The sequence below is a fragment of the Arachis hypogaea genome, chromosome 12, assembly GCF_003086295.3.
Source record: "Arachis hypogaea cultivar Tifrunner chromosome 12, arahy.Tifrunner.gnm2.J5K5, whole genome shotgun sequence".
Lineage (NCBI taxonomy): Eukaryota > Viridiplantae > Streptophyta > Magnoliopsida > Fabales > Fabaceae > Arachis > Arachis hypogaea.
The window spans coordinates 72591073-72603717 of NC_092047.1; the positions used below are offsets into that span (position 1 = coordinate 72591073).

At 34.9% G+C, this 12645-nt stretch overlaps 2 protein-coding genes across 7 annotated transcripts; one reads left to right on the forward strand and one right to left on the reverse strand.

Moving 5' to 3' along the window:
* Positions 1-546: 546 nt before the first annotated feature.
* On the reverse strand, positions 547-8158 carry LOC112727519 (uncharacterized). 6 transcript variants are annotated; one of them, XM_025777290.3, is made up of 11 exons: positions 7668-8158; positions 6213-6287; positions 5242-5322; positions 4950-5031; positions 2999-3089; positions 2446-2815; positions 2097-2332; positions 1596-1811; positions 1382-1474; positions 1191-1292; positions 547-1096 (listed from the first exon to the last, which is right to left on the reverse strand). In XM_025777290.3, exons 5-11 carry the CDS (start codon positions 3077-3079, stop codon positions 692-694), a joined length of 1503 nt encoding a protein of 500 aa, XP_025633075.1. In that variant the 5' UTR covers positions 3080-3089; positions 4950-5031; positions 5242-5322; positions 6213-6287; positions 7668-8158; the 3' UTR covers positions 547-691. The 6 variants fall into 6 exon arrangements, with proteins under 6 accessions (XP_025633075.1, XP_025633074.1, XP_025633076.1 ...); XM_025777289.3 differs by having other exon boundaries at positions 7726-8132; XM_025777291.3 differs by lacking the exon at positions 5242-5322 and having other exon boundaries at positions 7726-8090.
* A 1442-nt stretch (positions 8159-9600) lies between these two features.
* Positions 9601-12204, forward strand: LOC112730124 (uncharacterized). Its single transcript, XM_025780230.1, has 2 exons — positions 9601-11804; positions 11889-12204. Exons 1-2 carry the CDS (start codon positions 9601-9603, stop codon positions 12202-12204), a joined length of 2520 nt encoding a protein of 839 aa, XP_025636015.1.
* The last annotated feature ends 441 nt before the right edge of the window (positions 12205-12645 follow it).

The following is a 12645-nucleotide window of genomic DNA, read 5'->3' on the forward strand; positions in this document are numbered from 1 at the left end:
ACACACACCAAGTGGGCCCCGGAAGTGGATTTATACATCAAATACTTACTCATGTAAACCCTAGTAGCTAGTTTATTATAAATAGGACCTCTTACCACTACAACAAAAACGCCATTTAGCGGCGGTTCCTGTAGCCGTTTAGCGGCGGTTTTGAACCGCCGCAAAACATTTCGCGGCGGTTTCTTGGACCGCTGGAGGACGGGGCGCGGCAAAACAGATTGCAGCGGTTTTAGTCAACCGCTGGAATAACCGCCGCAAAATGGCATTTAGGTTTGGCGGCGGTTATTAACCGCCGCAGTATGTGAAAGATAATTGTTAATACCAAATTTGCGGCGGTTAATAACCGCCGCTAAATGTCGCAACAGAAAAAAAATTTCCAGTTTTGCGGCGGTTTAAAAACCGCCGCCAAATTCAAATTTTTCATTAAAATTTTGAATTTTCTATATTTTGCCTATTTTGACAAAGAATGTTTATTAAACTTTAATTTTTTTACTTTTTAACTAATTTAAACCAACTAAAACAGCTCAATTAACATAACAAACCAAATTAAAATTATGCAAACATAACTTATATAACGAAATTGTCATAATATCGTCCAAAATACAGGATTAAATACTCAAGTTCAATAAAATAAGCCTAACGTACTAAACCAACTTAAATGTAAAAGGTATCCAAAACCATTAATTAAAATTCAAGATTTTTGTTGCGGGTTGCGATTTCCAGATGAAGATGGCCCTGCACATGACGAGTCTGGTGTATCGCCCACAAAAGCCAGCTCTTCAGCAATCTCAATTGGCAAATTGCCTCCTAACTGTTGGACTACATATCCCAAGACCTTATGTACTGACTGTCTCTTCGCCCGCTCTTCTTCTAACTTAGCCATCAATTCTGCAATCATCCTCTTATCCTCTGCATTGGACTCTGCAGAACCCGACGGTTGTCCAGCAGCATTACCAAAGACCTGGGTGGGACATGGTCCAGCACCTAGGGCACGAACTCGTCCTGGGTGCTCCTTTCCGAGAACTTGTGCTAGCGAGTCATTCTGTGAAAGGTGCTTAGAGGATCCATCCTGCCTCTCAACATTCGCAATTGCTTCCTACAAATATACAACATTGGAAAGGAAGAAGTTAACAGTAGCACCATATATACAGTAAGCTATATATTGCTTCAAATTTTCAACCATGACTTACACTAACAACACGCGCATCGGGGTGGATATACGAGCCATCTCTTTTCTTATGAGTCATGATAAATAACTCCCCTCTACCCACGGGCCTTCCTTGCTCTCTCTCCTATATCGTTGATATTGACACAATTTAGTAAACAACATCATTTTTCAAGAACCTTAATCAAAATCTTAATCCAAATGATGACTTATTACCACTTCGTCTTTTTTTCGTGCCAAGGTTTTGGAGCCCCCAGTATGTGTGTAAACTTGCTTGCTCCGATTTAAAGTATTCTGTCTACACTTTTTCTACGAACAAATAACAAAACAAATGCAAATGAGAAAGATATGATGAATATCAAATGTAAGTTTACTACTATGTATACACATGTTTTTTTATATGGAAATAATAAAATATTCCAAGGCTTACCTGCGTTTCTTCATTCAGGCGATAGTCAACGAACTTTTTCCAATCATTTTTGTCTATTCCTTTCGGGTGATGCTGAAGATTTTCCTCATAAGTCCTTACAAGTTTGTAACACCTATGAAACAAGTGGTGTCTTGAATCCTTCCAGTTCTTTCCTATCCTCTTCAAAATATCACGCTTTATTTTTCCTCCGGCATCGTCCTCATAGTAAAAGACCCGCTGCAACCCATTTACATTGTCATCAACGAAGACCAACAAACAAGTATAAGATTGATATATTTAAGACATGCCACAACAATTACAGGCTAATTTAAATTGTTGAAGTATGGAACTCAAATCCAGTACAAGCAGTCGCAATTACGTATAAATGAGAAGTGCTTAAATGATGATGTGAAAAACACAATATAAAAATTTAACTAACCATATAAATTACCCATGCAAAAGACCTAAAAAGAAAAAACCGAAAACTAAAATTGCTTAAATTGTAGAAGCTTAAAGTTTTACCTTAAGCATGTTGTACGCCTGATCCCTCTTTGCTTTGCTCACCAGCTTCCAACTTTCTAAGTATATGGGGAACCGAGAATAATCCGCACCCAAATTCCCTATGAAACCACTCAGTAGTCCTGCCGCCTGACCAATCGGTTGCAGCTGACTGTTAAACAGGAGTACTATCTTCGTATTGGAAGGGAGGCCTATAGCCTCCTTCACACTCAGCTTAGAAACCTTTCTGACACCGTCCTCTAAGAAATGTATGGGAAACAAAATTACTCTCTAATCATTGCACAAAAGAAAATTAGGAGTAAAGGACTATACAGATCACTGTTTACGAAAATGGGAGGAAAAAAATGTTTACCGATAACTGTAACTTCCCAGAAATCTGTATCTTTGGCTTTCTTGTTGCTATGCTGACCTTCGACTTCTTGGGCAGCAAACAAGTCGTCGATGTGGTCATCGAACGACGGAACTTCATCCGCCTCTAGGTCATAATCCTCATCCCCTAATTCATCATCAGCCACTTCCGCGCGAGGCCGAGTCTCTATGTCGTCTGTTGGAGTTTGAGGGTCATCAGCAGTACTCGATTGTGCATTCCTATGGTCGATGCGCGGTGCACGAAACGGTTCATTCATACGGGTTGCCGGAGCTCTATTAGCTGAGGATGATATCGGAGGAACCCTATCACGTGTTTGCCGTGATGTCTGAGCTCCTCTAGTCGTGGTCCCAACCTTAACACAATGTAAAACTATTTAGAATTATATCTTAGAGAACGAATTAATATTGAGAATTATTTTATTTCTTAAACTAATAATCTTGCCGGGAGGAAAATTAATGCGGTTCGGTGAGTCAACTGAAGAACATATAATTTTCACATAAGGTTACGTCAAGAAAACTTAACCACAAACACTAACCGTTGTCTCTTCGGTACCGGCATTAGTTTCGGCATCTTTCGGGGGTTCCTGTATAATGTTGTACCTTGGTTTTCTAGGCATCCTTAAAAACCTGTATATAAAACAATATTAGTAGACAAATTATATTAATATTATATAGTGTTCTTACCTACAATTCCACATATATAGATAGAATTAATATTTACTGTATACAGTATTTCCTACTTTTGTTCTATATATGGAGCCAAACGAGGCAGAAGACCAAAAGTGAAGAAACAACCTCAAATAATAAATTATGAAAGAATGTAAGAAGCATAGTATTAAGAAAAGAATAATGGAGAAATATTAAAGCAACTAATTTTAACTTATTTACTATATCAACAGTCATCAGACCTTAGTCATAATGTGCTAGTACAGACTCAAGTTATCTAAACTAACAAATTCGGTACCCGTTAACCAATTTTTTCACATTAGTGTTATTTTTTAATTTAATAATTTAATAATATATTTTTAATTTATATTTTTAAAAATTAATACCACATCACTGACTACAACTAATATATTCAACTAAGTTTCTAAATCTGTGAGTGTTTTGAATTTTCTACTAAAACTAATATTTTAATGTACTATATATCATACATCATATATGCAGAGCTAACTCTCATATGATGCATGAAAGGCACACACGTTGGGTTCCTGTAGAAAAGAGCAAAAAGAAAGGTGGCAAATGATTATTCTATATTATCTTGGTAATCTCTTTGTATGAACCATCTCATGCCACATTGATACATCTTGCTGTATTGAATATTTTAACATTTGTCTTTCCCCTTTTTGGGACATGAGATGCTTGAATCCAAAGAAAAGATTAAACAAATCAATACAACAGCTTAATCACCCAAAGAATCTACGTTTTGGCAGAGTATTAATTATCTTGCTCCTTTATTCGCTAATGGAATTCATCTAATGTAGAAAAGGTGAAAAAAAAAAAAACAAAAATCTATATCACTGGAATTGAAGGCGTCACACTCTTTAAATATTAAAAAATACTTTTTTTAAATTTTTTAATTTAAATATTAATTTTTATTTTTTAATTAAATTAGATATCTATATATAGGCATCGAATACACCATTTTATTATTATCATTATTACTAAATAGGATTTGAAAGTGACACAGTTGAGAGTTGGTGTTGAAGCAAGAAAGGCATTGGAGTGGATTGATGACAGCAACTCCTTGTGACATGATATGGCTTAATAAATAATGCAAATTAATTATTAATTATTAATTTAATAATAGATGCAAAGGTGCTTTGATGAATGCATTGAAGGAATAAAATAAAGTTATATATGCAATCCTAGATATTTATGTTGACAACCTTGAACATCTTAGCTTTGCTTGCCATTTATGAACATCTTCAAATCTCCGTGACTCTATATACTCAACTCATGTATCGTTTCTTACGGAAAAACAAAACAGTTAGGCAGTATGTTTTTTTGTTGTTTTCTTTTTATGAAAATAAGAAAAATGGTTGTAAGGAACAGTTTCTGTTCGTGATCTTTCCTTCAATTTCAGGCCCTGCCCACCCCTTTGTAGATTTTTTTTATTCCAAAATTCGTTTTAGCAAACAATAAATTCAAGTTACAGGAGTGAGGGACTAAGTCTAATTAATTAATTCAGTCACCCCCTAATACTTCTTTTCATTTTCAAAGCTCAAATCTAATCACTGTCATTTAGAATTGCTTACGGATAAGATCCCCTGTGTTAATGATCTTAACTTGCTTGCAAAGAGTACCCAACAACACAAAAATAAAATAAGAGAAAAACACACATTTGAAATTTGAAGTCTTGTCCTTGCTTTAGATGTTTATATTTAATAGTAATCATGATTCATGACTTATTGTAAAAAGGGATGAGAGATAATATTAGACGAAAAAGAAAAGACATAAATAATTAGTATGATATTAACGATTAACCTGTCTACGTCACTTGCAGGTAAATATTAAGATCTTGATCCACCTCTTCTCCGAACCTCTTCCCCCACAATGAAACAAGGCGCTGCACAATGGTAGGGGATGTCAAACAATGAGGACTAAGATCTCATCAAAACACAAGCACAGTAGAAACACTACATGTTCCTATAACCATGCCACCAAAAAAAATACCGAAATACAAAACCTTCCTTCTAGTAAAGTCATAGGAGAAATTAGTCATATATGGTGAACTGAATCTAAATATGATTTAACAAGTGAGAAGAAAGAAACAGACCTTGGTTACACTCAAACCTTGTGGTTTCGTGAGGGTGCCTTGAAGTGTACACTGAGGAGTGTGCAACTCAGAGTGGTTCAACTGATGAACACAAAGTTCAAATCAATCTCTTCACTACAAATTCCTCCAACTAACATGTCCTCTAACTAAACTAACTACTACATATCAAATGAGTAAATGAGTAAGTTATATTGCGAAGCTTAATTTCCAGAACTTATATTCCTCCAACTAACATGTCCTCTTCGCTATCTTGGCTTTTTTATTGTACACTAAAATATTACATATGCTTTAGTTTCTTAGTTCACTGTTAAATGTTATGTTGACTTTTAGTTATGGTGTTTAAAAGTATTTACTAAATTTATTAAAAAAAGTTATAATAAAAATTAATATTTAATTTTAAAAGTATAAAAATAAATAATTATTAAATATTTAAATTCTAACATAAAAAAATAAATTAAATATCAATTAGATACTACCATAAAATTCACTGCACATATTATACATTTAAAGTAAATTTTCCTTCACGATAATATAATTATATTAAATTTATACATTAGAAAAACTTAAATAATACATAGTTTGAATATAAATACATAGTTTGAATTGGTGATTTGCTTTTTGTGTATATATATTCGTTATAATATTATATGATGATACTTTGGTTTGATATAGTTTGAAGATTATTCGATCAAACAAGACAATGAATAAATGAAAAAATACACTGTGGGCATTTAAGTATACATGAACTGAAAAGATAGATTCCAATTTTCTTCATGACATTATATATATACACTAATAAGAAACAACAGAGCTCACTTTCTCACACAAAGGACCCAACTTTCACAATATGAGTTTCGGAAAGACCTTTGTTAAATAAGTTAGCCCCTTTTGTTTTCTTTCAGTGAGCCAAAATCATTTTCCCATGAAATTAGACTCAAGAAGAAGATGAAGATGACGAAGAATAAGCTTACCTAATAAACGAGTTACAAACAGGCGAACAAGGAAACAAGGTTTCTCATTGAGCTTCTTTCAATGCAGACATATCGCTGGCAGAATGAAAGAAAAAAGGAAAAATAATTTATGTGAATGAACAAAAACAAATCGAACCAGTAGTATTTTTCATATACAAAAAAATCGAAATTTTGGGGTTTATGTATACAACAGAAAACGAGAATAAATGGGATAAGATCACAACACCGTTTGACAATCAGATTTAACTTAATCAACTCAAAGAGTTTGTTAGAGTATTTTCAAATCAATTTTAATTTTCTGTTATGGAATCAGATCACAACACCGTTTGACAGTCAGATTTAACTTAATCAATTCAAATAGTTTGTTAAGAGTATTTTCAAAACACTTATAAATTTCTGGTATGCAATCAAATCACAACACTGTTTGACAATCAGATTTAACTTAATCAATTCAAAAAGTTTGTTAGAGTATTTTCAAATCACTTTTAAATTTCTGGTATGCAATCAGATCACAACACCGTTTGACACTCAGATTTAACTTAATCAATTCAAATAGTTTGTTAGAGTATTTTCAGATCACTTTTAAATTTCTGTTATGCAATGTACATGTTCCTTAGTTGTTGCACCAAATATGTTATTAAGTTACCATATTTACTTAAACAAGTTAACCATTGTATCTTTATAAAAGTAAAATGTACCACCTGCATAATTTAAGTGGAGGTAAACGGTTAGGATAACATAAAAATAGAGAACTTTATGGGAATTTCAAAAGTTTGTTCAGATAATCAGTTATAAAAATCTGTGATTCTCAAATGTTATAAACGTGCTTATTGAACTAAATAAATTTGACTGAAAAGCAATACAACTGCGATGACACAAGTTCAGCACTTAATCATTTCAGAAGCCACATTCACCTATCTGGTTCTCCTCTACTTGGGTTTCTCTGTAAATATTTTTATACATGCTACTTTGAGATGTTTCACATTAAATTGTTTTCATATCTCACGATGAACCTCAATTTTTTTTTTTCAGTTTGTTGAACTCCTTAATTATCACACCAATAGCTAGTTATATGGATCTTCAACCAGGTAAGTCACATGGTTTGTCTATGTCTCATGTATGTACTATTTGAACCCTCTTTTTATACTTTTTCTAATTTAAGTCTAAATCAAAATATACAGCATTTGAAAAATTAAATTTCTAACACAAAAAAAAAATATACAACTAAAAAACATGTTAACAATAGCATGTAAAATTTAACCAAATTCACAAGAAAAAACAATCAACAATACTATTAGAGCAATCTTAGCAACTCAGAATAGTAAGATGTTAACAAAATCGCGGCAACAGTAAGTCAGTGAGCCACCCCAGCAACTCAATCAGTAATTTAGAAGTGTTAAATACAGATCAACAAAACAAGAACAAACAAACTTAAGAAGCAGTCTTTAATCTAACCAGATGAAGGGTGAGAGAGAGAAAGAGCCGGTTTGACGATGGCGAGGAGAAGAGATACCTCGGCAGTGACGGCGAGGAGAGGAGAGAGCTCGGCGGTGACGATGAGGACAATAGAGAACTCGACGCCGGGGACGACAATATATAACTCCACAGCGGCGGCAGCGACGAATATACAATCCTGGCTCCGATGACCAGACGACGCCGACCACTACAGAGAGAGAGCGATGGGAGATGATAAAACGAGGCGGTGGAGCTTGACTGTGGAGATGGCGGTGGTTGCGGTGAGCATTGGTTGCAGTACGCGGAGAAGAGAGGGTGGCGGCTACTAGGGTTCTTTTTTGTTTTTTTCTCATTTTTCACCTAAGAAGGGAGGTGAATCGGGTCTTGGGGGGAGCAGGGGCTTGCGGGTCTCTCCTTAGGTTTAAGTTTCTTTTTTTTTTTTTTAATAAAAATAAAAAAGGGCGCTGTTTAAGGCAAATTTCCCAAACCAGGGAAACTAAAATCAATTTGAGAAATTAAGTGTAACATTTCACAAAATTAATAATTGCTTATAATAGCTCTAATTGATAATAACAGTTGTAAATATTTATAGAGATTTTAATATCCTCAGAAATAGTTATAAATACTATCCTTATTAGTAAACATAATATTATGACAATAAACATAATTTATTTTATAAGATTTATTATAAATATTATAAGTATTAATATCCTTATTAATATAATTATATATAGTATAATGATTTTAATTTATTATAATAATTGCTAATGATGGATAGCTGTCGAAATATCCGTATAGTAATTTATAACATATAATATTATTATATTATAAGGATAATTTAATATTAATAGTATTACTTATTATATTAATTACTATATGGTATAATAATTAGTAACAAAGTTAGAGTCCAAAACGGCAGAGAGCGTCAGATTTGATGAGAGTATTCATAAGAAATAATAAAAGATATTATTTTATATGTTATTTTTAATTTAATGTGTAAATATTAATTTTTATTAAAAAAAATTATAACAAACTAAAATATAATTTTATAAAAAATATTATATATAAAATATACTAAAAAGAAGAATTAAAACCGATTAAATATACTAAAAACTAATACTATAAATTAATATTATATTTTTTTAGTAACATACTAATTCTTTATCTAAAAGTGATTTTTATTAATATTATCTAAACAAATTCATTTTATCAAAATCAATTTTAGTATAGAATTACCAAACATAAATATGTTGGCACAAACTCACTTCTATCCAAAATCAATTTTACAAGATCACTTTCATTCAAAATCCAGTTTGACCAACTCTAATTAAAAATGGTATTTAATATAAAAACGAATAATGTATGATAATCAACTAATGCACCATATATATAAATTAAGACTGTAAGGGAGCTTTTATTCACTAATTAAAAAGTGGCTGAGAATAAAATATAATTTATTGATTTGAATTTATAATTTCTTGTAACATAAAATTTGAAATCAGTATTGGATTGTAATATCTAATTTTTCCAATGATAGTTAATATAAAACCAAAACAACTTCAACCAAGTTGCATGACACCTACACGATAATTTAGTTAAAACAAGTAGAAGTAATGACATATTTAATAAAGACATTAGTTACACGGTGTTCACTTTAAAGTAGATTCACAGAAACTTTAAATTTCATATCAACTGTAATTTGCTAAAACAAAGTTGCTTGCTAAAACTATATCGTTATAGTTATGATGGATGCATATTTTTACCAGTTTGTCTTCTCATATCTCGTACGTCACTATTAATTAGTTCGATATATTCTGATACTATACTAGATATTGATAAAACCTGGATTTCAAAGTCACGGGGTAGTGTGGAATATAGGCAAGGACTGAACACTTTTTTAGACTTTGCGTTTGCAAATGCATCCTCCGATGGCATGATAAAGTGTCCATGTCCTAAATGCGGGTTTCAATATATGCAAACAAGAGAGGATGCATACGACCATCTGTTGTTACGACCATTTCCCCCTGGATATACTATTTGGGTGCGTCATGGTGAGCAGCCGGTTGACGAGAGGCCTGGATTGGGACGAGAAGATGAAAATTTGATATCCCAAGTGAATCAAATGCACCAGATGGTCAACGATGCATTCAATTTCATGATACAAAATGGGAGTGAGGACATCACAACAATCGAGCATGCAGAAGATGATGAAGATGTATTACCGAGCTTGTATGAAGGTCCAAGTCGCGCGGCGCGGGATTTTAACGATCTACTGTCAGATGGAGAGCAGGAGTTATATCCCGGATGCTCAAAGTACTCCAAATTATCATTTTTAGTGAAGCTTTATCATATCAAGTGTATGTGCGGTGTGAGTGACAAGGCAATAACAATGATTCTTGACTTACTGCGCGACGCATTCGAACAAGCAAAACTCCCAAAGACAGTGTATGAAGCTAGGAAGACAATAAGAAAGCTGGGTATTGAATACACCAAGATAGATGCTTGTCCAAATGACTGTATGCTGTACCGAGGTGATGATGAGAATCTGACTAGGTGCAAGAAATGTGGATGTTCAAGATGGAAGCAGAAGACTAAAAAAGGCTCTATTATTAGGTTCAATGTACCAGTAAAGAGAAAAGGAAAACCTATAGCAGCCAAGAGTCTTCGTTACTTTCCCCTCATACCACGACTGCAGCGGTTATTCATGTGCAGCAAGACATCGAGTGATATGTTATGGCATAAACAGGCGCCTAATAACGATGGTTTCCTTAGGCATCCAAGGGACGCTGAAGCATGGAAAAAGTTTGATGCAAAATATACTAATTTTTCCGCGGATCCGCGCAATGTTCGCCTAGCCTTGGCGAGCGATGGATTTAATCCCTTTGGGAATATGAGCACAAAGTACTCCATCTGGCCTGTGATTCTTATTCCGTATAATCTACCACCCTGGGTTTGCATGAAGCAGACATCTTTGATTCTATCCACGCTTATTCCCGGGCCGAAAATGCCAGGTAACGACATAGATGTTTATTTGCAGCCTTTGATAGATGAGTTGAAGCAATTATGGGATGGGGTTGAAACCTATGATGCCAAAGAGGGAAACACTTTCAAGATGTGTGCGGCACTGATGTGGACTATTAGCGACTTTCCAGGATTGGGGAACCTATCTGGCTGGAATACGCACAGTGGGTTAGCCTGTCCTACGTGTAACTTGGATGCTAAGCCACAGCGGCTGAAAGACAGTCAGAAATGGTGTTTCATGGGCCATCGACGCTTTTTAAATCAGGGACACAAATACAGACTAGACCGGAATAGATTTGACGGGCAGGTTGAAGGTAGAGATCCACCAACGAAGTTATCCGGAACAGATATCTTGAGGCAACAGTCTAATGTGCACGTTTCATTTGGGAAGAGTTCAAGCGTGACATCCAAAAAAAGACGCAATGGTCAGGACGCGGATGAAGATGACTCGCATTGGAAGAAGAAGAGTATTTTCTTTGACCTCCCGTACTGGGAGGACCAGATGTTGCGTCATAACCTCGATGTAATGCATATAGAAAAAAACGTGTGTGACAACGTGGTCTTCACTATCTTAAACGATAGCGGCAAATCAAAAGACAATCTTAAAGCTCGCAGGGATTTACAATGCATGGGTATAAGGCCAGAATTATGGCCGGGGGAAGGTGGTAAGTATACTTCTGCAATATTTGCGATGTCAAATTCACAGAGGGATGTATTCTTGAAGACTTTGCAGAATGTGGTCTTTCCAGATGGTTACTCTAGCAATGTTGCTCGTTGTGTTGATTTGCGACAGCGCAAGTTATCTGGGTTGAAAAGTCATGACTGTCATATTCTGATGGAACAATTACTCCCAATTTTGGTGAATAATGCACTTCCGAGTCCGGTGTCCAATGTGATTGCAAATTTGTCATCATTTTTCCGAGAACTTTGTGGGAAAGCCATAAACCCTATGCAGCTTGCTGAACTTCAGAATCATGTTGTGCAAACCTTGTGTCAGATGGAAATGATTTTTCCTCCATCCTTCTTCACCGTCATGGTTCACCTCACCGTGCATCTCATTGATGAGGTTACTCTTGGGGGACCAGTACATTATAGATGGATGTATCCAATAGAAAGGTTAGCTTGCTTGTAAACCCCTTTAGTACATTCAGTTCAATTAATTGTATATATACTGAGATTTTTATTGTATTTATACAAAAGGTATTTAGGACGTCTGAATCAATATGTTCGTAATAGGGCACAACCGGAAGGCTCAATTGCAGAAGGTTACTTATCTGAGGAAATCCTGACTTTCTGTTCTAGGTATCTGGATAATATTGAGACTAGAATCAACCGACCAGGGCGAGTGGATGATGAGCCCGTCGATGTTCTTCATAATTCAGGGGAAAGTATGTTCCCAGCTATTGGAAAAGCAGTAGGGGCTGTTTCGCATTTCGAACTCACTCCAATGGAAAAACATCAAGCTCATCGTCATGTGCTAGTCAACTGCGATGCCGTGGTTCCGTTCCTTGAGTAAGTATACGCATGTATTTATAAAACACCAATATAACTCTTTTCTCCCAGTGACTAGTTGGACTAATTTTCTTCTCTCCAATAAAGTACGTTTAGGGAAAAGACAAAGCGAAGCTTGCGTCATCAGACAAGGTCGCAAGCTAAGATAGATAGTGTCGTCCATGCAGAATTTTCTCGGTGGTTCAAGCATCAGGTTGACAGAATACTAACCTGACCAATGTTTTTTTGGCCTGGAAATAGTACTATATGAAAACCGATTTTAATATAAAACATGAATGTTATATGGTTTCAGGTTTTTATGGAAAGTACGCCTCAATCGAAACACCTGCAGTTGCTTGCGTGCGGTCCCATGATTCAGGCCAGACGTTTTGGGGCGTACAATGTTAACGGGTACAAGTTTAGAACTTTAACAAAGGAAAATGGGATGAAAACACAAAATAGTGGA